Genomic DNA, 26,422 nt, shown 5'->3' with positions numbered 1-26,422 from the left:
GCCCCCCTTTCCTTTCCGGAGAAGGGGGAAGGGGAAAGAGGTGGAGGAGAAGAAGAAAAGGGGGGCCGCCCCCCAACCCTAGTCCAATTCGGTTTGGGCTTGGGGGGCGTGCCTCCACCTGGCCGTCGCCTCCTCTCTCCACTAGGGCCCATGAAGGCCCATTAACCCCCCTGGAGGGTTCCGGTAACCTCCCGGTACTCCGGAAAATGTCTGAACCTTTCTGAAACCATTCTGGTGTCCAAACATAACCTTCCAATATATCAATCTTTATGTCTCGACCATTTCGAGACTCCTCGTCATGTCCGTGATCTCATCCGGGACTTCGAACAAACTTCGGTTCATCAAATCACACAACTCATAATACAAATCGTCATCGAACGTTAACCGTGCATACCCTACGGGTTCGAGAACTATGTAGACATGACCGAGACACATCTCCGGTCAATAACCAATAGCGGAACCTGGATACTCATATTGGCTCCTACATATTCTACGAAGATCTTTATCGGTCAAGCTGCATAACAACATACGTTGTTCCCTTTGTCATCGGTATGTTACTTGCCCGAGATTCAATCGTCGGTATCATCATACCTTGTTCAATCTCGTTACCGGCAAGTCTCTTTACTCGTTCCGTAATACATCATCCCGTAACTAACTCATTAGTCACATTGCTTGCAAGGCTTATAGTGATGTGCATTACCGAGAGGGCCCAGAGATACCTCTCCGATACTCGGAGTGACAAATCCTAATCTCGATCTATGCCAACTCAACAAACACCATTGGAGACACATGTAGAGCATCTTTCTAATCACCCACTTACGTTATGACGTTTGATAACACACAAGGTGTTCCTCCGGTATTCGGGAGTTGCATAATCTCATAGTCAGAGGAACATGTATACGTCATGAAGAAAGCAATATCAATAAAACTAAACGATCATAATGCTAAACTAACGGATGGGTCTTGTCCATCACATCATTCTTTAATGATGTGATCCCGTTCATCAAATGACAACACATGTCTATGGTCAGGAAACTTAACCATCTTTGATTAACGAGCTAGTCAAGTAGAGGCATACTAGGGACACTCTGTTTGTCTATGTATTCACACATGTACTAAGTTTCCGGTTAATACAATTCTAGCATGAATAATAAACATTTATCATGATATAAGGGAATATAAATAACAACTTTATTATTGTCTTTAGGGCATATTTCCTTCAATTTTTACTTTGGTAAACCATTTGTTTTTTGGTATGTACCATAAAAATCAGAATTCAGAACTGTAAGAAAAGTTCATACCATACCGAAATCATAAACCATAAACACCACAAAATTGGTTCGGTTTGGTTCATTTTCCGGATTTGGTTTTTAAAATGCACAGGGTGACCCACCGCTGTGATAGCCGCTACAGGGTTGGGTTTGATTCGGCTCGAAGTAGAGGAGGCCTACGTACATGGGGTCGTTTAAAATGGAGTTGAAGTCATTCCAGGCACCATGGAGGCCTGGAGAGGCAGTCCGCCGGGAGACATATAGGCGACCTTGATCCGACTATACCAGATGGAATTGGGATTTGGGACGTACAAAAAATCTAGCCAGATATGCCCTTGGCGAGGAGGTACGTACATCGTATGGAAGTCCTAATCTCCGCTTCCTACATACAGACCCAGTTCATCGTTATGTAGATCTACTTTTAAATCTTAATCGTCAATCTTTGTGATTACAAAATCAACGGATGCAAAGGGGCGCATCGAGTCCTCCTTTTGATATTATTAGATGAAGATGTAATATTATGTAGATCTATTTTTAAATCTCAACCGTCAATCTTTATGATTAACACAAAATCAACGGGTGTAAAAGGATGACGTATGGAGAACTATAAAAGTTTTATCCTTTTAATATTAAACTAAATATATTAGGTATAGGTTAGCTGAATTTCCCAGATGAGCACAAATACGGAGTAGCAGGCTTGAACTCAGTTCGGTGGGATGTCCCTGTAAACCGTTAATGGTGACCGGAATACATGGCAATCCATCTCACGCGGAAGCTAATATGCTGTTTCTGTAGCGTGAGCAATCAAATCACGTAGGACCATCAGACCTTTATCATCGCTGGTCCACGACTCCACGTACGAGAGAGAGAGAGAGAGAGAGAGAGAGAGAGAGAGAGAGAGAGATTGTACTGTTTGTGGCGAAGCAGCACCCCACGAGGTAAACGGTGAGATAGTTTAATGGAATGAGCGAGCGTGCATCGTCTCCATTGGCTGCTCTTCGGATCTACTCCTAGATCCGATCGGCCAGCAGAAAATGACTTCCACTTCAAGAAAAAAAAAAGACTAGCATACAATGCCCCCTATCCAACTCACGTGACACGTCCAGTTGTCCTCAGATAATTGGGTGCAAGTGGCAATATATTAGTAGCTTTGGGGTTGGAGGTAGCTCGTGGCCATGCACCATTTTCATTAAACTATTGCTAAGTACATAGCTAGTCCCATCGGCAGATCCTTCTCCCTCCAGCTCCGTTCTGCCTCCGCCGATCTTATGCTCCTTGCCCGCACCGCGGCCAGGCGCCTCACGCTCACGCGGCCGTGCGGGTGGTCATCGGCGTGTGTCGTCTCGCGGACAGACGCCGGAACGACGGCTGGTGCGCCGCCGTGCCGGCCGTCCATCGAGCGATTTTTCCTGCGCAAGATGGCCGACGCAGGTGCGTGCGCGTGTGGTTTCTCTCTCTCTCTCTCTCCCGTGTGTGTATTCAACTAAACTATTCATATGAGTTTGAGAAATGGAGATGGAGGATGTTTTGGTCAACTCGGTCAGCAGTATAGTAGTATAACCCAAGTGGCCCAAGAAGACCCACCCCCTGCCGCTGCAGTTTCTTCTCAAGCGGCTAACCATCGCTCTCCGTTGGAAATTACCACACTTCTCGTGTTCTCCGGCCATTGCAAGCTCGAGCGGAGCTTGGCAAACAGCACTTCAACGGCCAGGCGTATGTCGGTGGCGGCACCGAGCTCGGTGAGCACAGACCGTAGTCGGCAGTGATGGCGAGCACCTATAACTAACGTGGACGCCGTAGCCGGCCGGTGACGACCAGCTTGGTGAGCATGAACTTGGCTACGCCGCTGTTCCTCCGGCAACTTGGCATGTGTTCCTTCCAACGCCCCTTCCAGTCTTGCTAGCTCGCTCGATGAGGCAGCTACCTGATTTGGATCTGGACTTGTTGCGGAAGGCTTTCTTTTTCAGTAGGCGTGGAGCCAGGTAAAGCTTATCTACTTTTGTTCTTGGCATGGGACAGGTTTTTTTTCCTTATAAAGAAGGATTGAGGTTTCTAACTTAGCTAAGCTAAGTCACATCATGAAATAGTTACACCGTACCATTTCTGGTGCAGCATTCAATAAGGGTTGTTCACTTTAGAGGTAGCTCTCTGAATTCGCTCTAGCAAGTTAGAGAATCTGGATTGTCCTGCCGACACTGCTACAACTGTTCCATTTTTTGGCATTTTGAGGAATTTTAAAACTTTAACGCATGTAGACATTTTGGTTTTAAAACATGGGTCCTTATGAACTCCGTGCTTAAAATTTACGATTGTTTGATCTATACAAAAGAAAAAAAAGTCATGCACTAGAAAATTTATAGCGCCCAAAAGGTAAATGCACAATGGTTTTATTTTTTGCACAGTTTGCAAATTATTAAAATTTACCCTATAGAATCTATATCTTTGTAATTATTCCCGCGATGTACATTTGTGAATGTCCTTTTGGAGCTTCTCAGATAAAAAACTTTGGTTAATATTTTTAAACAGGTTCATGTGTGGCCAAGAGTAAATCAGTTTTTTTTCATTCATTATTTGAGCTGCCGAATAAGTAAATAAATAAATTATGTGACCGAACCAATCATGGCATAGTATTTTGTATGTGTGCAAGCCATGTGAAAACATATTTTTCATGAGGTTTTGCATGTCCATAGTACATTTTCACATGCACACATGGAGCATTAGTTCTTTGGTAATATAATTTTAAACAATAATATAACTTTGGAAATTTTGAATATAAGTGGAGCGTTGGTGTTGTGGTGCCAAAAATGTTATCTAGCATCTATAACGGTCAACCTGAAAAAGATGGAGACTCTTGTAATATTTTTTGTGTAAAATATAGCAAATGTATACTTTTACTGGCGATACACCAATTTAATCATGTTTTGTTGCAGACTATTGAAGCACAAATGAACATTCGTAGGTCTAAAAATTGTTGGTATTTTTTGGATGAGTGTCCGTGGCTTTCAGAATCTATATGCTCCTGTTTCGTATACATTTAGAAAAAGTTTAATCAATGATTATGATGTTGCCACACGCATATGCGTGGACCACTATGCTAGTTATATATTAAGCACATAACGGTTGACCCCAAAAGAAGATAAATTTGTTAAAAAGTAAAAAAAAAACTATAATTGTATGACCTCTTGGGTACCATCTCAATATAACTGAACTATGACCTATATATGAACTACATGTTCCAGGCAAAGGCGACCTTATATGTAATTTCATATATTTTTCTAACAAGTCATTAGTGTGACACATCACTGTAAGAACATGGACAATGTGGATCGGTTGTAAGGGTATCTCCAAGGGCATTCACCAAATCACGTACCTCATTTGTCGGGCGGGTACGTCTGGATGTTTCCGTGATGTCCCCCATTTGACCGCAAAAAACACCGCTAGGAACGGTTCAAATATATGGGGAGTTTTGGGCGACCATGTCTAGACGGACAATGAAGCAAGAGTAGGAGGTGCCTCTGGAGATGCCCTAAGTGAATGGGTAGAGCCAAGTGCAATAAAACTGAAACCAGTGCAATGCTAAGCATCCTTAAGGATCTCATGCGTTAGAACTTAGGAAAGCATTTTCTAGAGTGGTTATGGAGGTCAAAACTACGTTCTACTAAAGCTTGTTTTAGGATATTTCCTCAACACTTGCATGTTGCAATATTTGGACTCCCGTATAAGAGTTTTTTAGACCAGATTTTACCTACATTGTACACACCCGTACCAACTGTTACTCATCCAAAATTATTATCACGTAAGTACTATAGTGTATTAGTAAGAGAAAAGTGCATATTTCAACCCTGAACTCACGCCCTAATTTAATTTATAACCCTCAACTCCAATATCGTGTGCAGTATAACTCTAAACTCTCAAAACCAGATATGTTTCAGCCTCGTGTCCCTCAAACCAGTTTCTGGTCGGTTTTGATAGGCCTTGAAGATTTGACTGCCTAATCAGCCACCACATCACCAGAATTAGTCCAAAAATATTAAAGGGTCCAGAAAAATTTGAAATCTTTCCCAAAAAAGAGCAATACCATGCGGATAATTCAAGGAAAGTTTGAAACTTTTTTCCCAAATAGAATAAAAAGTACATATTCAGGACCATTTTATTGTCAAAATGACCAAACAATTAAATTTTCCAGAATATTTTGAAAAAAAATCCTTAGTCACGCTAATCATTTTGTGAAAATTTGAGCTTTTTCGCAAACGTAATAAAAATACATATTGAGGACCATGTTTGGTCAAAATTTAACGACGAAATAAACTGTCCATACAAAATTGAAAATATTCTAAAACGAAACACTGTCATGCTAATTATTCTGAGAAAGTTTGAAACTTCTTTGCCAAATAGAATTAGAAATACAACTAAAATCAAGCAAAGATGGAGAGGATATGTATTTTCCTAGTATTTGTTAATCTATTTGGCAAAAAAACTCGAACTTACCCAAAATGATCAGCGTGGCAAGGCTCATTTTGGGAATGTTTTCAATTTTTTCTAGACAATTTTATATTTTGGACATTTTTTGACCAAAAATGGTCTGGGATATGCATTTTCGTTGTGCTTTTATTTTGTTTGGCAGAAACTTTTGAATTTCGCCACAATGATCAGCATGGCAGTTTTAATATTTTAAACTGTTTTCAGTTTTTTTGGACAATTTTATTTTTTTGGTTTGACCAAAAATGGTCCTAAATATGTATTTTTGTTCTATATTTCGTTTTGTTTAGCAAAACAATAATGTCCGCATGGTGGGGCTCATTTTTTTTAGGTTTTTCAATTTGTTCTGGACACTTTCATTTTTTGGGTCAAATATTAATGATATGGCGGCTTACTAGGCGGTCAAGTCTTCAATACATGTCAAAACCTGCCAGAAAGTTGGAGTTCAGAGTTTAGAGTTGTAATATAAATTTTATTGGAGTTCAGGATTATAAAGGCGTGATTTCAGGACAGGAGCATTTGCTTCTTGGGTGTATATACACTCTATGGAAATATTAGTAATTACTAAAAAGTCAAAAAAATCTGAAAATATTTTTGAAACTAACTTGGCCTTCCATTGTACTCGTAAAAGAAATTGCACGAAAGATAAAACCCTATTGACTTCAGGGGAAAATAAAAATGGAAGTTTAGACAAAAAAGTGTGAATAGTGACTTGTATATAACAATACTTTTTTCCCTAAAGTCAACGATGGGCTTTTATTCGCGAAAACAATATATAGTAGTGCCAAAAAAGACAATTTTATTCAAAGAAACTTTTGATTTTTTTTAATTTTTAATTACTTTTCCAATATCAGGTGTATACACACTTATGAGCCAAAGGGCATTTATCCGTGAGTTCAATGTTGAAATAAGCACTTTTTCTGAATAAAACTGCAATTTTATTAATTAGAAATAACGGTTACATTGTCAATAAGAAAAAGTGCAATATCATTCATGGGCTCCTTAGACCAACCCCTAGTGACGGAAAATTTCGCTGGCATAGCAATTTCAGGAATTACCTTATTTCCTTCCCTATTACAATGTTCAAATCTAATAATAGGAAAATCACAAGCCAAAAAATAGCAATCATCGAAAACTATAGTTGTCCTCCTGCCAAGTGTCCTCCATTCTCCATTGTCCCAATCACTTCCGTACTGTCCGAGTTAACAAGACGATGGCAACCAGGTTGAAATAAGCACTTCTTTCTAGGAAAATACACAGGAGCTCCTGGGTGCTGCACACCTCTATACTAATATTAATCGCAAAAATACCAAAAAAAAAAGAAATTTGGGGATATCAAACCTGGGTTCTCAATCGACTCCCGTGCGAAGTTTCATGAAAAAAAATACTAGAACATATCCGTGATGAAGGAAATACTGTCCGAACAAAAAATCCATTCAAACAGTTTTTTTCTATACATAAAAAATTTCTGTCTTTTTTTGCCACGAATACGTTTCCTTGTATTTTTTTAAACGAAATTACACACAGGAGTAGATCGGAAAGTCAGGTTTTATATTACAAAATATTGATTTTTTTTCAAATTTTTCGATATTTTTTGAATTTAATGTTCGCACAGGGGTGCAGAGCACCCGGAGTGCTACGAATCCGCTTCCCTTCTTTCTACCAGTAATAGAACTATTATATAGACAGTTATATTACAAGGCAAGGGAGAATATCTGGTACTCCCACCTCTAGGGTGCTTCCGGTGCTCCAAACTCGGTAGCACATTTTTATATGTTCGAAAAAATCTGAAAAAAAATCTAGTGTATCAACGTATGTTGTAAAAAAAATTCAAATCAAAATTCAAAACATTGCTCAAGATACAAAAATGACAAAATGACATCAATTGATAATGGGCCAAATCTAAAGCCCATCTTATGTTGTGTACTATTTACCGTCGAATTTGTCATTTATGTTTCTCAAACTATGTTTTGAATTTTGATTTTAAATTTTGTGACAACATACATTGGTGTTGTGTATATGTGCTGGATTTTTTTCAGAATTTTTCAAACATTTAAAAATGTGCTACCGAGTTTTGATCGAATGGCTGTCACGTACGTACCAGTAGCCGGTCGATGAGGAATAATACCTCGTGTGGCACTCATGCCGCGTACAAATTCGTGCATGTAGATGTTGCACATGGGTTCTTCCATTAGTTTGCTTCGTTTTTAATCTTCCCTTATTTTCGTTTGCCGCGACGGACGGCCGGACGGGGACGGCTTTGCTTGCCGCCGGCCGTGTGTTTGCTGGATGTTTGCTCCCTCCAACTTGCATTTCTCTACTGGCTACGGTGCTTGTACTGGCCCCACACACTTGCCTTCAATCACAGTAGATTATTCCCTCCAATAATTCCTCCTCCACTGATTGGCCATTACGACTCCAGTGCTCTGCCTGGTGCTTTTTCTCGGGCAAATCCCCCATGGCGTCCACGGCTGGACTCCAAACTTCCCACGGCCACTGGTTCAACACCACCCTCACATCCTCCCAATCCCACCTTGGCTTCCGCTCCTCCTTCCCGCGTCCTCCAGCTGGGGATTTTTTGGAGCGTTCTCCTCCTCGTTGCCGCCGACGATGCTCGCATGCGGTGGCGGCGGCGATCGTGGTGGAGAAGCTGGGGCAGGGAAGGTCTGTTGGACCTTCTCTGCCGGTGCCTCGACGAAGCCGCGATGGCTTCTTGGCGCGGCGGGGGCGTCAGCAGCCTGCTGCCGCTCCCTGTGGCAGCGCCGTGGAGGGAGCGGGTGCGGCCGCCCCAGGTACGCGCGCGAGCACCCGCTGGTCGTCGGAGCGGATGAGAGACCATGCGGGGAATGGAGATAGCTGTAGCTTTGTAGAGGTAATATACACGAAACTGTAGCTGTGGATCCCATCCGCTCGTGGCTTATCTTAGCAACGCACCGGGTTGATTGATTTTCCCCACTTGACTTTAATTGGTGTGGGAGCGGGGAGAGACGTTTGTGTCCTCGAGCTCCATGGAGTCTTTTTTTTTTCAGAAGTTCAAAAAATGAATCTTAAAGTTTCAAAACATTCTGAAATTTTTGTGCATGCTCTTATAGATGTATACTACTCGTGATGAAATACAATAACACGCACCAGCTAAAAAATGGCAAAATCGTTGATTTTTTTATAGTGAACATTACATATACCGTTCATTGCTTTTAAAATCACGATTTTTTCCTTTTTGTGTACCTTGCTTGTTAACATATTTCGTTATGAAAATTTGCACACATGTAGTATACCACAATGTGGATTCTTTTCTCAGAAAATTCGAAACTATAGAATATAATTTTTGAAGAGGCTCACTCACACTCGAGCTACAAAAGGCATTTATGGGGAGCGGGGGACTACTGCGCTATATATGGTTCGGTGAAGTATATGCTACTCTCTCCGTTCAAAAATACTTGTCATTAAAATGAATAAAAATGATGTATCTAAAACTAAAATACATTTAGATACATCTTTTTTATTTATTTTGATGACAAGTATTTTCGGACGAAGGAAGTATCAGACTGGATGCTGCATCCGGCTACAGTGGAGCTGCAACCAGTACGCCGTGGAGCTGCAACGAACTGTGCCAAATGGTACGGCCGTTTTTTTGCTTGAACCAGAGACAATTGGTGGAGCTTCAACCAGCGGCGCCAAATGCTACAACCACCGTTGTTTTTGCTAAACACCATAGAAAGCAGAGGCTGCCCACGATCGACACATGAAGCTGCATGATGTTCAGCAATATAATAACGTTAACTATCAAGCACGTGTAAGAATCTTGTTGTTTGTGTTTGCATGCAGCAACCGATCGCTTCGCGAATACCTTGACCAGCCTCCCTAAGCCTGGTGGTGGAGAGTATGGCAAGTTCTACAGCATTCCTGCACTGAATGATCCAAAGATAGGTAATGACTCTTTTCTGTTTTTCATTTATTTGTTCGAGTTTTCTCCTCCTCTATCAGTGCAGTTTTTATTCGTCGCAACTGAGAACGCACAATGCACGTTTGCCGGTACAACCATATTCGAATTGCATACATAATAATCATACTATTTTGCGTACGTATAGATTGCAATGATATACTCTTCATAGATTTGCAAAAAGTAATAATTCTGACAAATATCTTATATTCCGCTTTATCAGATAAGCTTCCCTACTGTATCCGCATTCTTCTAGAATCAGCCGTCCGCAACTACGATAACTTCCAAGTTACGGAGAGTGATGTCCAGAATATCATCGACTGGGAGAAGACATCCCCAAAGCTTGCCGAGATACCATTCAAGCCAGCACGGCTTGTTCTTATGGTATTGAACTGATACATCACACAAGATTAATTCCCCATGTTTTGGAATGTATTTTGCTGATGACTGCCCTTACTCTCTAGGACAACACTGGCGGCCCAGCTGTTGTAGATCTTGCAGCCATACGAGATGTGATAGCGGAGCTAGACAGTGATCCCAAAAAGATCAATCCACTGGTACACATCTGCCATCTTTGTTATCCAAAATGCTCTATCAGTTTGTTCTGTATCATAGCAAAATCACTTCAAGTAGCCAGGGATATAGAACACGTATTTTCTTTATCTTGAACTTTTTTTTTCCAATACAGATTTCTCATCTGGAGTATTGCAGGTTCCGGTGGATCTCGTCATTGATCACTCAGTGCGGGTGGATGTAGCCAAGTGTGCCGATGCATTGAAACAAAACATGGACCTGGAGTTTAGCCGCAACAAAGAGAGATTTAGTTTCTTCAAATGGGCGTCATCTGCTTTCAACAATATGCTGGTTCTGCCCCCTGGTTCTGGGATCCTTCATCAAGTAAATGATCTGGGTCCAGGGGCCAATTTCTGTACGGCTAATAAGTATCCTGTCTGACTAGCTCTTTGTACTCATATTTGGTTTTGTAACACAAATTTCAGGTCAATCTTGAGTATCTTTCCAGGGTTGTCTTCAAAGCAGATGGTGTCTTGTACCCTGACAGCGTGGTTGGCACTGATTCACACACCACTATGATTAATAGTCTCGGTGTTGCAGGTTGGGGAGTGGGTGGTATCGAAGCAATGGCCGCAATGCTTGGGCAGGTAAATCTCAAGTGGAAATCGCGTGCTCTTAAGATTGATCTTCTTGTTTCGATATAATTTCTTTCTGGGACACTAGTTGTCCGCGTGCTCTTGAGATTGGTCTTCCTTATTTCACTATAAGTTCAGCAATATAATAATGATAAATGTTGATTATTATTAGTTAACATTTGATTTAGCTGCATCTCACCACATGTTATTACCATATGCAGCCAATGAGCATGGTTTTACCAGGTGTGGTTGGATTCAAGCTGACCGGAAAGTTACAGGATGGTGTCACTACTACAGACCTTGCCCTTACTTTGACCCAAATGCTAAGGAAGCATGGTGTTGTTGGCAAATTTATTGAATTCTACGGTAGGCGTTCGTACTAAATAGCGACAGATAACATGTTCGTATATATTGGTCATATTTAATTAGTGTTTTCTCCTTTTTTCTATTACATTCAGGTGAGGGTGTGGGCAGCATCCCTTTGCCTGCTAGAGCCACAATCGCAAACATGACTCCGGAATATGGCGCTACCATGGGATTTTTCCCTGTAGATCAAGTGGCATTAGATTACCTCAGACTAATAGGGCGAAGTGATGAAACAGTATGTTTAACTATCTACTACTCTTAGTCTATTCCATCACATTTCTATTTGTTGATAGCTAAATAAGCATGATATAGGTGGTTAAACTGGTACCGTGAGCCAACCATAGCGCTTCTCCATTACACTACATACTAGGTTTTTTTTATAGTACCCTAGTACTCCATAGATAGAGGTGGGAGTACCAACAAAATCGCACCGTTGATTTGAGAGGGCACTTTAGACTTTTTGTCTCCTTAATTTAGGTATAATGTTGAGATATTCCCGTGATCTAATTTCCTAATCCGATCAGCTTAAAAAGAAAAGAAAAAACACTCATCTGATCAAGCGCACGCCCGCCGCCTCTGATCGTGCACAACGACGGTTGCCGGCTTGCTGCATCCTCCCGGAGGAGCCGTCCTCATGCCCTATCACGCACATGCATGAAAATCTGGCAACTTAGCCGCCGGCAACCCGTCCCTCCGGCCTCCGCTGGACCTGCGCAGTGCATGCACCTCTGTTTCTAGCGTTGTCAAGCAATCGGTTCATGTTTCCAGTTCCAACAGTCACATAATTACTAATAGTTGCATTATTTCACCTCATCGCGTTTTATCTCTTTTGAGATCTGATGTGATTTTGTTTTTGGGATGTGAAGAAGTCCTTCTCTATGCATCCCGTGAATCATGGCTCGGTCGCCAGCTTAAGCGCCGCTAGCATGTTGATTTTATCCCTTAATTAGTGGAGAAATAACAATCTAGTCCTAATTACCAAATTACCCTTGAAGTGGTGGCACTCCAGAAGTTTTAACGGTAGTACTCCAAGGCATCTATACTGGAGTGCCAAACAATCCTGTCCATCAGATCAGAACAAATGAAGGCCTTATATTAGTTTGAGGGTACCATAAAACAACTCACATACTATAGGGCGTTTTTGGTTGGGCAGTTAGGTCATTAACTAGCTATTCACACAAGAAAGCTAAAAGCTTTCGCCGTATCCAAAAGCCTAATAGTTAAAAGACATGAGTAATCTGGGGCTTGATTTTCTAGCTATTGCCAGTTTAATTTGTTACTTAGCCCATTGAGTGACCTAGAAACAAATAATTACAAAAAAGAAGAGAAGTCCATATTTCGTTCTTATTTTATGGAGAGAAGTCGAATCCATATATATTTCAGCGCTGAATTGACACGAATGTTTAAGAAATAACCCGGAACTTTAAAACCATCTAAGATATAACCCTAAGCTTTCAAAACCATGCAAATTTCAACCCTGACTCCCTCAAACGGGCTTCTGGGCAGTTTGGATGGTTTTGACCAGTTGACCGACCCAGATAGCATTCACATCAGCCGCCACGTCACCAACACACTTTTTTGACCCAAAAATAGACGTGTCGAGAAAAATTGGTCCCAAACAGTAAACTTTTTCACACACCTCAATTTTGTTTTGTTTTTTTTGCTGAGAGTAGCTCAGATGTCCAAACGAGCTGAAATTTGGCACGAACCTCATGCACTAACACCATCTTCCATGGAAAAAATGCGGAATTTTTTGAAATTTTCTAGTATTTCTTTTGATTTTACTGTTCATGCGCAGGAGCAGATGAGCTCGGGAGCCATCTAGCCGCTCTTGGAAAATACATATTCAGGATTGTCTTTGGCCAAATTTTGACCCAAAAATAAAAGTTTCCAAAATATTGAAGACTTTCAACAAAATGAACAATACCATGCTGATCATTCTGGGAAAGTTCCAAACTTTTTTTGTTGAAACATTTTTGCTGAACAGATTAAAAAATACAAGGAAAAAGAAATACATATTTAGGACCTTTTTTGTAAAAGATTGAGCAAAAGTAAAAGTGCCTAGAAAATTAAAATATTCTCTAACAGGAACACTACTTACCATGCTGATCATTCTATGAAAGTTTACTTTTTTCCTTTCATATTAAAAAATACAAGCAAAATACACATTGAGGACCTTTTTCGCTCAAATTTTGACAACAAATGGAAGTATCCTAGAATAAATAAAAATCTTCTCTAACAAAAACACTACCATGCTGATCAACCCGGAAAAGTTTCAAGCTTTTTGCCAAACAGATTAAAAAATACAAGGAAAATACACAGCAGGACCTTTTATGTTCAAATTTTGACCAAAAATGAAGTGTCGAGAAACAATTGAAAACATTGTATAAATGAACAGTACAGTGATGATCATTTTGGGAAAGTTTCAAACTTCTTTGCCAAACAGATAAAAATACAAGGATAATACATATTTAAGACCTTTCCTCATGACATGGCAGGTCATGTGGATGTTGACTAGGCGGGACATCTGCTCAAACCAGTCAAACTAACCAAAAACCGATTGAGCAGAGTGAGGATTAAAAGTTGCATCGTTCTGAAAGTCCAGGGTTGTAACTTAGGTGGTTTTGAAGTTTAGGGTTGTTTCTTAGACATTTGTGTCAATTTAGAGTTTAAATATGGACTTCCCTGAAGAAAAAACCCACAAGATAAAAATGATACTAGTTTATTTCCAAAGCACGACCACTTCTCCATGGAAGTCACTCAACTGCTTTTAGGTAAATAGTAAAGCACTTAAACATGCGTACTACATACTATGTATTAAGTTGGTTGCATCCTTATGCAAACTAATCAAATATTGCATTTTGATTTAGGTATCAATGATTGAAGCATATTTGCGAGCTAACAAGATGTTTGTAGACTGCAATGAGGTATGGCTTTGCCTTTGTTTTTTCATTATGATGCTCGCTTTTGAGTTTTATGTTACTCAGAATATGGACAAACTTGTGTTCATGATGGCAGCTTCAAACGGGACCAGTTTACTCTTCAGATGTTGAGCTGGACCTTACTACGGTGGAGCCTTCTGTTGCCGGCCCAAAGAGGTGTGTGGTCTTTACGACTATGTTGTTCTCATTGAGTAAATATGGAAGCTCCCAAGTTTGAGTACTCGTGCTTCAATTTGGGTGCATAGTTCCTCTCTATTTAGAGGACATTTAGTTCCTTCCATATCCTCCTTCATGTTATTTCATGATATAACTGTTCTGCTAATGGGGAGGTGCATTATGATGTATTGTTTGATTAATCAAATTGTAGGCCTCATGACCGGGTTCCTTTGAAGGAGATGAAATCTGATTGGCATACTTGCCTGGGCAATGAGGTTGGTTTCAAGGTAAGCTTTTGGTTTAGCGGCATATGGCTAATGCATGACAGGAATGAGATTAAATATCCAACATTAGTCGCCAAATACCTATAATTTCTTCAAAAACATTTCAGGGTTATGCAGTGCCTAAGGAAGAACATAATAAAATTGTGAAATTTGACTTCCATGGACAACCCGCTGAAATCACACATGGCAGTGTGGTTCTTGCAGCAGTATGCAGTTCCACAAACTCATCAAATCCTAGCGTTATGATCGGTGCTGGCCTTGTGGCAAAAAAAGCCTGCGAATTGGGTCTTGAGGTCTGTTCTTTCATAATGGGTTCACATCTTCTATTTGATGGATGACTTTGTTTGTGCTTCGTCTCTTCTCTTGTGGTGACAATCTGTTTTTGACTGTGCAAAAAAACTTTTCTTCAGGTGAAGCCATGGGTTAAGACAAGCCTGGCCCCTGGATCTTTGGTTGTCACCAAATACTTGGAACACAGGTATATATGTCCTTTTGCCACCCCGCGACCTTTTGAAGAAACATGGAATCATAGTTGCAACTTATAGTGTATATATGGGGAATGGCATTAAAATATGTTGTGATTTATTCATGCAGTGGCCTTCAAGAATATTTGAACCATCAAGGCTTCCATCTTGTCGGATATGGTTGTACCACTTGTATCGGCAACTCCGGCGACCTTGATAAATCTTTATCAGATGCTATTGTAGATAACGGTAATACAATGCACACTAAATATTTTTCACTGCAATGCGTTTGTACTCATGGTTTATATTATTTGGTTAGATGTTGTTGTTGTTGCTGTGTTGTCGGGCAACCGTAACTATGAGGGTCGTGTGCACCCTCTAACTCGAGCTAACTACCTCGCCTCACCACCTCTTGTTGTTGCATATGCTCTTGCTGGCACCGTAAGTCCATTACATTCTCCCACCTTGATGCTCACATAGGCATAACTCCCTTTTTTCCTTCGCATGATGGTTAACTAGGGCTCATTACAAATTGTGCCATTTTAGGTTGACATTGATTTTGAGAACGAACCTATTGGAATTGGAAAGGTTGGCAAGGAGGTTTACTTCAAGGATGTATGGCCCACAAATGAAGAAATCGAGCAGGTAGTGTAACTTCAATACTCCTGCCCATGTTTTAGCTATCTTTATTACGTAAAGTTTAACCTGATTAAAATTGATGATAAATTAATCACGCTCTAGAATATGTGTTGTAAAATTTACTCACTCCGATTACTAATATATGAGATAAAATTCTTTGATGAAGCGAGAATAGTACCACTAAATATTTCATGGAAAAAAATATCTTGTGATAGATAACTTATTAGATCCTTCATCTATAACTGAAATGCTACATGATGACTAGGTTATCAAGTCCAACGTGTTGCCGAAGATGTTCGTGGACACGTATGATTCCATCACGGAGGGCAACGATGCATGGAACAAATTAGTGGTCCCGAAAGAGACGCTCTACCCGTGGGATCCGAAATCCACCTACATCCACAAGCCAGCGTACCTGGAAAATATAACCATGACCCCGCCCGGCCCGCCCTCAGTGAAGGATGCCTACTGCCTACTAAGCCTGGGGGACAGCATCACTACCGACCACATCTCTCCCTCGGGGGTCATCAAGCCAGGAACCCCTGCCGCCAAGTATCTGCTGGAGCGCGGCGTGAAGCCTGAGAACTTCACCACATATGGCAGCCGACGTGCCAACGACGAGATCGTTGTGAGAGGGGCATTTGCCAACATTAGGATTGTGAACAAGCTTTTGGAGGGAGAGGTGGGGCCTAAAACTGTCCATGTCCCTACGGGGGAGAAGCATTACGTTTTCGACGCTGCCATGGTATGTGATCGTCTATTTTTAAAGTTGCATCAAAATTACCTGTATTTGAGTAGTTGTGGAGTCACTGAAATAATATCTAATCACCCACATTAACGCCTCGGTTCATATACAATCTATCCACCAAAAGTGTACTATTGATGTTTTGCTAAAACTGTGCACTTTTCAAAACCACTTCTTACAACTTTTTTGTTTGTCGTTGTAATTAATGCAATGCAGAAATACAAGTCGGAGGGTCATGACATGGTCATTCTTGCCGGTGATGAGTATGGAGCCGGGAGCTCGCGTGATAGTGCCGCCAAGGGGCCATTGCTCCTGGTAATCAATTCATCTCCATAGAGAGACTCTATGCCGATCCTCAATCTTGCTCAGGATGAAACTAATCAACAAGTTGTGTGGTGTTTTGGAACAGGGCGTCAAGGCAGTGATCGCTAAGGGCTTCGAGCGCATCCACCGGAGTAACTTGGTGGGGATGGGGATCATCCCTCTCCGCTTCAAGGCTGGCGAGGATGCAGATTCACTCAACCTCAGTGGGCATGAGCGTTTCACGATCGACCTCCCTGGCAAGATTACCGAGATCCGTCCAGGCCAAGATGTGATCGTTACGACACAAAATGGGAAATCCTTCACTTGCACACTTTGCATTAACACACAGGTATGTCATATCTAAGCCATAATGTAAACTGGTTGAGGCATTGATATAGTCTTCAAACTAAAATTTAGCCTCCATGTATATTTATTCATGTAACATGTTGTTAATTTTTCTAAACTTATGGCCAAACATAAAAATATGCCTCTTGCACATATTCTAAAACAACCTACATTGTCCTGTCCTTTCTTGTGATGTAGGTGGAGCTGGAATACTTTAACCATGGAGGCATCCTCCCCTACCTTATTCGCAAATTGGCATGACTGACCGATGAACTACATTTAAATTGTATTATCTATATGCAATGTCATGATTTTATTCTTTATAAATTGATTACTTGTACCCCTTGATTCCGTTTTGACTTTCATTTTTTTAACAAATTTGTGACGAAACATTTGAAAAGACGGAGTGGAGCTTCGATAATAATTAAGAGGGGACAATTTACTTGATAGTGTATTGATAATTTATTAGTGAAGACAATATGTTTGTTCGCGTATATGTTAGTTAGTTGTAATGGTGTCGTCAACAGTATATGTTAGTTTTTTTTGAGGAACAATATATATTAGTTAGTTGTAATGGTGTCGTGCTTGATGTTGATGCACCAACACTTCGTGTTCTTCATTTCCTGTATTAGGTGCCGTACAGAGGATGCACCAGCTCCATAGTGTTAGGAAATATGCAACTTGTATTTCCAGATGGCCATAGGCCAATATATATACATGTACAAGTGTGGAATATGTGCAGGAAAGAGGAAATCCTTATGTCACGTAGGCGGATATATACGTGGCCATGTTTTACTTTAGATATATGTCACGTAGATTGGGTATGTATAATATTTTCCAAGATTCTTTTACACAACCGGGTATATAAGTGTGCAGATACATTGGGTATTTCCACTTGAGGTATATACGTCGATCGGATATTATAATATTTTCTTTAGTAGGTATTGGATAGTTAGGAAACAAAAATAAAATGCAATTAATCAAATAACAAAATCTTGGGTATATACATACCCGCGTATGTACATACTTTTGTTAGTAAGTATAAGATACCCTTAATAGCACCATTTTGACCTGAGGGGTCTCGCGATGGGCGGGGCGACTGGAGACGGGTCTCGCGACCCAGGCGTCGGCGGCGACCGGCGAGTCGGAGGATGATTCTGAGCGCTAGTGGAGAGTGATGAGGAGGAGGGTGATGACAACGGCCGACATCTTCATGCCTGCCTACCGGAGGCGGCGTCACCTACGCCTTCAGATCACATCTGTGAGGCTTTCAGGATTGGATATTCAGAGGAAGAGGTCGCGTTGATGGTGGATGAGGCGATCCCGTAGGACGATCCGGCAAGGACTGGACTGGAGAAGACGGAGAGGATCGAGATCGTTCGCCGCGTTGTGCATCGGAGGACGGCGGCGACGGCAGTCCGGCCATGGCATGGCCCGCTTCCAAAGGTACGTCCTCCGGCCCTTACATTCGGTGATTTTCTTGGTTCGGAACGGAAAGTAGTGCCCAGTCGTCGGAAGAAGGGCCGGCGGCCGGAGCCGACGGTGGTGCGGTTGTCCGGTGAGATCCCGATCGGGGTAGCCAGGCGGCGGCGTTTGAATTCGTTGCTGGGCTTGGTTGGGCGGCCTGACGATGGGTGTGAGGCCCATCGGATGGCATCGCAGTGTGGGCCGGAGTTGGCCGGGTATGAGGCCCAGAAAAACCCGGTATCCACAGGGTCCACGAGCGGCGAGGCTAATAGCCCTTGCATGCGTACGTACGAGCGTGTATCACTGTGCGTTTCCTCTCCGCCGAAGCTGTGCCCTAGGTATAGGCACCGCGCAGGTTCATCGGGTTTCCGTCGCTGTGGTCCAGGGCGGGAGACTCGGATCCCTCCCCTGATGGCGGGACGGGCGGATGCTGCGCCTGCCGGCCCTAGCAAGCAGGCGATCGCCGGAGCGACATCGGCAGCCCGGGGCGGCAGCGTTACACAAGGCCAGCGGCCGGTGCTGCCGGCTGGCCGTGGTGCCGCACAGGGGCCTCCAACTACGGGGGCGGCCGGAAGAGGAATCCTGCCAGGGCCGCGGCCTACGCAGACAGTGGCAGCCGTGCCATCCGCTGGACGCGGTGGTCAAGGTTTCAGGCCGCCGGTGCCGGCTGTAACTCGAGCCGCCAGGCGCGATGGTCAAGGAATCCGGCCGTCGGTGCCGGCTGCAACCCTACCGATGGCCGTGGGGTGAGGTCCTGTTCAGCCGAGGCCGCAGACGAAGGCACCTTTCGGGCGTGGCACCTATACTCAGAAGCAGCAGACCCAGGTCACTGCTGCCGGGTCTCAGCCATGTGCCGCGCCGCCGCCACACTACGTTGCGAGGCCGGCGCAAACACGCTCGGGCCCTACTTAGACGAGGCAAAACTCGGCTGCTACTGAGAATTTTGATCCGCCCCAGCGACAGTGGGGGGATGACGGTTTTGATGCATATGGGGATGGCCAACACCGTGGCTCCTCATCCACGGGAGGTGGTCGTGGTCATGCTTGGCAAAGTGATGGTTCTACTGAGAGACCTTTTCTCGGCTCTCCGGGTGGTTTTGTCGAGGGAGCTTCTAGACCAGACTACCGGCAGAGAGGTGGCTACCGTGGTTCTCATGGTGGTCGCGGTGGTGGTCGTGGTAGGTACCGTAACAGACAGCCTCCGTCGCCGGTCATTGTTGACCATCCGCCCCCTGCCGTGGCAGCCGCACCCCTTCAGACGACGGACCTGCCTAGCCAGGTGATGGAGGTCGTGACGGCACTGGCCAACGCGGAGGTTCTTGGGACTGGGGGTACTGCCGAGGAAGGCGACAAGACCGATTCAGAGAGAGCATCCAAGTGGGCGCGTAAGAAGGAGAAGATGGTATGTTATCGATGTGGCGAGAAGGGTCACTTTATTGCTGAGTGTGTGGCGGAGCTGTGCGATACATGTGGTAAGCCATCACATGCCACGGGGGATTGCCCGTTTTTGCGTGATCAGGTTCCGGCTCTTACTATGTATGGAATATATTGTGCTGAGCTGATGTTCTTCGAGTCCCCGGCTGCGAGAGAGATCCCGGTAGAGACGCAGAGCTTAACTACTAGGATTGTGAAAGTTATCCAGGGAGAGGTTTCTGAGGCTCGGATTGTGCAGAGGCTTCAGGAATTGGCTCCAGGTGATTTCCAGTGGGAGCTTGTCAGTGTTGAGGCCAATGTGTTCAAGGTAGACTTCCCAACTGTGGATGATTTGCAGAGGTTGTTGAGATTTGGTTTGTGCAGAGTTCTTGGTACTAAATGCATTCTGGAATTTCACGAGTGGAAGAAGGTGGAGCCTAAGGGCAAACCCCTTACTCAGGTTTGGTTGCGCTTTTCTGGGGCTCCCTTTGAGCCAATGCAGGATGCTCAAGTTGTGGCTAGCTTGGGCATTATGGTGGGAAAAACTGAGAAAGTGGATATGTCCTTTACCCGTGCTCATGGGGTGGCCCGACTTCTAGTGAGCGTTCTAGACATTGAGTTCGTCCCTGATGTGGTCAACTGGACTTACAGGGGAGAGGTGTTTCCTCTTGAGATTGAGTTTGAGGATGCAGATTTGTTTACTGAGGTGATTAATGGGACTGATGTGGACATGCATGAGGGTGATGACAATGCGGGTGATAAAGGGGCACCGACTGATGAGGCTGGACGAGAGATGTCCAACGGATCGGAGCCTGTTGCTCAGTCGCCCGGGAACATGCCTGGGGTAGAGCCGGCACCAGCTTCCTCGGTGCCTATGAGTTCACTGAGGTTTGGGTCTTTTGAACCAGCTTCTGCCCCTCCCAGACTATGGAGTGACCGGGTGGAATCTGATGATGTGTTTGAGTGCACGCTTCCGGTTTTGGAGTTTGATACTGCTAATAATCCCCTGATTGGAGGCTTGGTGAGGAAGCCTTCGGCGACATCCTTGGATGGGGGAGGGAAGGTGGAGCCTCCTGTGGCTTCTCTTTCCCACGCTCTCCCTGTGATTACTTCGGAGGTTATGGCTGATGGGGGGGGGTCTGGGGCAGGTGGCCTCGACTCCCTCTCCTCTTATTCTGGTGCCGGCGGCGCCGGCGACGCCGACGATGACAGGCCAGGGGGAAGCGGACCAGGGCAGGTGGCCTCAGTTCCCTCCTCTCCGGTGACGGCTAGAGCGGCCGCATCTCCAGTGGTGCCGGGTGGGGGTCTGAGGCAGGCGGCCCCGACTCCCCCTTCTCCTTCGGCAGGCAGGATGGTTGCGCCCTCTGGCCAGAGGGTTGGAGCAGGGGGAGGGTCCGGGCAGGCGACGCCCGCGCCCCTCTCTCCTGGTTGTCAGGCGGCCCAGGGCTTCGGTCTCGGACACTCGTCTGTGGGGCTTGGGAGCCCACTGCAGCTATCTTTGGCTGACCCTTCAGCGCGAGGTAATTCTAGGGAGGAGGTCATTGCCTTTGGTGGGATCCCAGACCCGGTCTCTGTGGGGCGACGGATGAGTTCTCGTATCCAGGAGCACCCGAAGATTGATGACATGCAGCAGATGTGCGCTATGAGGGCGGCCAAGCTTCGTGACATTGAGGTCACTACTGGTATGTCTGTCAACGTGTCTAATTCTATCTTGCATTTTTCTAATGAGGAGATTATAAATAATGCAAACCAATTAGGAGTTTCGCTAGGGAGTAATAATAGTGAAATTTCCAACTCAGTCAATGATCTCCTAGATCTGGAAGCAGAACGCGTCTTAGAAACTATTCGAAACCTAGCAGCGGTAAAACCCATGAATGATGCAGAAATTGATGCATTGGGGGTCAGGGTGCTCGAGAACTTTTGTGTGGATCTTGCACCATCCATTCCTGAGTCTGAGGTAGAGGATGTAAATCTAGAGGATGTAGTAGCTAGACCCGCTGAGCCTGGTTATGAGGACCGGGTGGAGGACCAAAGTAAACCCAAACGTAAGTGGAAGCGGAAGATATATCCGGTTTCTGCGGTCCGTAGGAGTGCTAGGATTCGGACTACCAAAAAATTTCATGATGAAATATGAGAGGAATCTTTTGGAATAGCAGAGGTCTGAAGGACTTGGCTAAAAGGAGGTTTCTTGCTGAGGCGTCTCTGGAGCATAGATTAGATTTTATTGCTCTATCGGAGACTAGTAGGGATAATTTCACGCCGCAGTTTCTCAACACTTTATCGGGTGGTGTCGATTTTTATTGGCATTGCCTTCCTCCACGAGGAAGATCGGGTGGGATCTTACTTGGAGTGAGATGCGATTCGCTGGAAGTCCGAAGTGTAATGATGGGTGACTTCGCGGTTAAGTTTCGGGTCAGGTCCAAAGCTGATGGGTTTAACTGGGCTTTGGTGGCGGTTTATGGTGCCGCGCAACCCGAGCTAAAACCGGAGTTTTTGGCGGACCTTGTCCGAATCCGCGGATCCGAGAAGCTCCCAATTTTAGTTGGGGGTGACTTCAACATAATTAGGAGGAGGAAGGAAAAGAATAATGCTAATTTTGACGGCAGATGGACGTTTATGTTCAATACCATTATCGAAAGCTTGGATCTGAGAGAGATAGAGCTTTCCAGTAGAAAGTTTACTTGGGCTAATGCGTTGCCAAACCCGACATATGAGAAGCTAGATCGAGTTCTCGCAAACGTCGAGTGGGAACAGAAGTTCCCTCTCGTAACGGTTCAGGCTCTCTCGCGAGGAGTCTCAGATCACACACCTTTATTCGTGGACTCAGGTGAGCCAAACCATGTGGGAAACAAAAACACCTTTTCTTTCGAGATGGCTTGGTTCGAACGAGAAGGATTCTTGGATCTGATTGCCCAGGAATGGGCTAAGGATGCAGGAGGAAGGACTTCTGTTGAGCGTTGGCAGAATAAGATTAGGCATTTGAGAAGTTTCTTATGAGGTTGGGCTAAGCACCTTAGTGGAATTTATAAGGTTGAAAAGGAAAGGCTCCTTTCACTTATTCAGACACTAGACTTAAAAGCCGAATCTTCGATTCTGCAAGCTACAGAGTTTCAAGTTAAACTAGATGCGGAGATGAGGTTGAAAGAACTTCTCCACGAAGAAGAATTGAAGTGGGAACTGCGGGCAAAGGTCCGTAAAGTTGTCTAGGGGGACGCGAACACTCAATTCTTTCATTTGATTGCTAATGGCAATCATCGAAAGAAGAGAATCTTTCAGTTTGAACAAGATGAAGGAACTATCTTAGGGCAGGACAACCTAAAACTTTACATAACCGAATATTATAAGCAGTTATTTGGACCTCCGGAGGATAGTAGTGTGTCCCTCGATGAGTCTAGGATTGAGGATGTGCCTCAACTAACTTCCACTGACAATGATATTTTGGTTGCCCCGTTCTTGGAGAAGGAGGTTTATGAGGCTATAACGCAGATGAAAAACAATAAGGCTCCCGGGCCAGATGATTTCCCGGCAGAATTATACAAAAAGTGTTGGCATATTATTAAGGGGGATTTATTACCAATGTTTAATGATCTATTCACTGGACAACTTCAATTATTTCACTTAAATTTTGGAACAATAACTCTGCTTCCTAAGAAAACGGATGTTGTGAGAATAGAGCAGTTCAGGCCGATCTGCCTTCTCAATGTTAGTTTAAAAATCTTCACCAAGGTTGGGACTAATCGGCTCACACAGATTGCGCATTCTGTGGTGCAGCATTCCCAAACAGCTTTCATGCCAGACAGAAACATCCTAGAAGGGGTGGTCGTCCTTCATGAAACGCTCCATGAAATCCATTCGAAAAAATTAGATGGGGTTGTTTTTAAGGTGGATTTCGAGAAAGCGTACGATAAAGTCAAATGGCCATTCCTCCAACAGGCATGCGTATGAAAGGTTTTGATGAAGCCTGGCGCCACCAGGTTGAATCGTTTACGCAAAAAGGGAGTGTTGGAATTAAAGTGAATGATGATATAGGTCATTATTTCCAGACACATAAAGGCCTGAGACAAGGGGATCCGATGTCACCTATCCTGTTCAACATTGTAGCTGATATGTTGGAAATTATGATAGGAAGAGCTAAGGAGGCTGGTCAAGTAGGTGGCCTGGTACCTGTAAGTGCATCTAGTGCCACCCCTAGTTGGTTTTGGAGTATTGACGACAAACCTAGTTGAGGGACTAATGTGTTCGTGAGAATTGCAGGATAACACAGGTAGAAGTCCCTCATTGATTCGGTTTTACTACCAGAGATGACCCTTAAAAATGTATGAAGACACTGAAGACAAAGGTGGTATATGAAGATATTCACATTGAAGACTATGACAAAACAAGACACGTTATGAAGCCTATGGAGCTCGAAGACTTAGATCTTTAGTTCTTTTTCTTTTGTGTTGAGTCATAGGAACCACCGTACTGTTAAGTGGGGTCCAGGAGAACCAATCAGAATGACTGAAGTGATGCCTAAATCAAAAACCTATGTCTTCGAGTGAAGACAATGAGAGCGAATCTTGTCCAGAGCCGGACAAGTCAGCTTTGCTTGTAGCCCAAGTAAAGTTGCCATGAGAGTTTGAAATCTGACCGTTGAGACACGTGTCAGTTCCTTAGTGACCCAGGGTCATTTCGGACAAATCAGGTCGGGTTGCCAAGTGGCTATAAATAGCCCACCCCCTACAACCATAAACGGTTGGCTGCTCAGATTTCAGTGCACGGCTTTTGTCGTTTGAGAGCAACCCACCTCGAAGCCTTTGAGAGAAAATTCCTAGCGAGGAGAAAATCCCTAACCACCCAGAGCCAGAGAACATTGGGCATCACTTAAGTCTTCTTGTCTATGTGATCTGAAGACTTATTACACTTGAGGACTGTGAATCCTCCAGACGGTTAGGCGTCGCGTTCGGAGCATCCAAGAGACATTGTGGATTGCCAGTGAACGAAGTCTATGAAGGTTTGGGAGTCTACCTTGAAGACTTACCAGAGTGATTGGGCGAGGACTAAGTGACCTTAGCTCAAGGAGAATACGGTGAGGACTTGGTGTCCTGAACTGTGTGTTCAGGACTGGGTGTCCGGGACTGTGTGTTCTAAGGTTTAAATACCTAGCCGCTCCAACCAGACGTACAGTTGTCACAGCAACTGGAACTGGTCCAACATATCATTGTCTTCAACGAGTCACTGGTTTCATCTTCACTTCCTTTTCTTACTGTTACTCATTGTGAAGCCATTGCATGCTTGCTTTATCTTTTGTCTTCACAACGTGAATGTATGATCTGTTTGGCTTCATAACTTCTTCCTACCTGATCCTTATTACACTGCAGCTGTTTGTTATTGTGCTTTCACTCTATTGAATACATGACCATGGCTGGCCTAGTGTAATATAACTTCCGCTGCATAGTAATAGGCATAATCTTCGCTGTTTGTCTTCATAACTCTCACGTTTTGAAGACTTTCATAAAAATCGCCTATTCACCCCCCTCTAGTCGATATAACGCACTTTCAATTGGTATCAGAGCAAGGTGCTCCCTTGTTCTGTGTGATTCGGTTTAACCACCTGGAGTTTTAGCTATGTCGACTGCAGGGATAATCAAAGTCCCCGCTGCGTGCCCCGTCTTCGATGGAACTGAATATCCCTACTGGAAGAATAAGATGCGCATGCATCTTGAAGCCATTGACGTCGACCTATGGTATGTCGTCGAGAACGGCGTTCCCAAGGCTGGAGAAGGTGTCACTGCTGTTGATGTCAAGAATTTTACTCAACTGGACTCTACTGCCAAAAATATCATCTGTGGCCATCTGACAAAAGGACAATATGGCCGTGTGAGTGCCTTGAAGACATCCAAGCTGGTCTGGGACTGGCTCTCCAAGGTCAATGAAGGCGTATCAACCCAGAGAGATCAAAGAATCAGTGTTCTTCGCAACCTCTTCAACCGCTTCAAGCGAAATGACAATGAGAATGTCCAGCACACATTTGATAGGCTCACTGACATCACAAATGAGCTTCAAGCCCTCGGCGCCACTGAGATCACCAAACATGAAATCGCCAATACGCTGCTGAGATCACTTGATAGTTCATTTGACATCCTAGCCCTGATGATTCAAGAATGTCCTGATTTCAAGACACTCAATTCGTCTGACATACTTGAGAGGCTCAACACACATGAGTTTCAGCTTTCTGAGAAAGGAGATATCTACGGTCCAAACTATGGGCGAATTCGTGCCTTGAAGGCAAAAGCTGTTTCCTCATCTGAAGAAGAATCTGACAGCTGTTCTGATGATCCTGAAGACATTGGAAGAGAACTTGCAATGCTAGTGAAGAAGTTCCAAAAATTCACCAAGAAGAAAGGCTTCAGAAAATCTTCACGATCAAGCTCAAGGAATGATGAAGCTTCTACTCATGACTACAAGAAGAAAACATGTCA

At 43.8% G+C, this 26,422-nt stretch overlaps 2 protein-coding genes across 5 annotated transcripts; both read left to right on the top strand.

The window, feature by feature from the left end:
* Window positions 1–2,427: 2,427 nt before the first annotated feature.
* On the top strand, window positions 2,428–17,529 carry LOC125543650 (putative aconitate hydratase, cytoplasmic). Of its 4 annotated transcripts, XM_048707068.2 has the most exons (22): window positions 7,820–8,414; window positions 8,976–9,067; window positions 9,320–9,367; window positions 9,576–9,677; window positions 9,914–10,074; window positions 10,155–10,247; window positions 10,402–10,587; window positions 10,689–10,850; window positions 11,060–11,204; window positions 11,297–11,439; window positions 14,075–14,131; window positions 14,223–14,302; window positions 14,514–14,589; window positions 14,694–14,879; window positions 14,997–15,064; window positions 15,181–15,299; window positions 15,370–15,491; window positions 15,597–15,695; window positions 15,955–16,434; window positions 16,651–16,749; window positions 16,844–17,086; window positions 17,281–17,529. In XM_048707068.2, exons 1-22 carry the CDS (start codon window positions 8,209–8,211, stop codon window positions 17,341–17,343), a joined length of 3,030 nt encoding a protein of 1,009 aa, XP_048563025.1. In that variant the 5' UTR covers window positions 7,820–8,208; the 3' UTR covers window positions 17,344–17,529. The 4 variants fall into 4 exon arrangements, with proteins under 4 accessions (XP_048563022.1, XP_048563020.1, XP_048563025.1 ...); XM_048707063.2 differs by lacking the exon at window positions 8,976–9,067 and having other exon boundaries at window positions 7,813–8,622; window positions 9,295–9,367; XM_048707065.2 differs by lacking the exons at window positions 7,820–8,414; window positions 8,976–9,067; window positions 9,320–9,367 and adding an exon at window positions 2,428–2,702.
* A 1,447-nt stretch (window positions 17,530–18,976) lies between these two features.
* LOC147979240 (uncharacterized) lies at window positions 18,977–25,166 on the top strand. Its single transcript, XM_087515100.1, has 2 exons — window positions 18,977–19,195; window positions 19,462–25,166. Exons 1-2 carry the CDS (start codon window positions 18,977–18,979, stop codon window positions 22,093–22,095), a joined length of 2,853 nt encoding a protein of 950 aa, XP_087371226.1. The 3' UTR covers window positions 22,096–25,166.
* The last annotated feature ends 1,256 nt before the right edge of the window (window positions 25,167–26,422 follow it).

The sequence above is a fragment of the Triticum urartu genome, chromosome 3A, assembly GCF_056163025.1.
Source record: "Triticum urartu cultivar PI428250 chromosome 3A, HENAU_Tu73, whole genome shotgun sequence".
Lineage (NCBI taxonomy): Eukaryota > Viridiplantae > Streptophyta > Magnoliopsida > Poales > Poaceae > Triticum > Triticum urartu.
The sequence above is the reverse complement of the archived record's forward strand: the minus strand, read 5'-3'. Positions and strand labels throughout refer to the sequence as shown.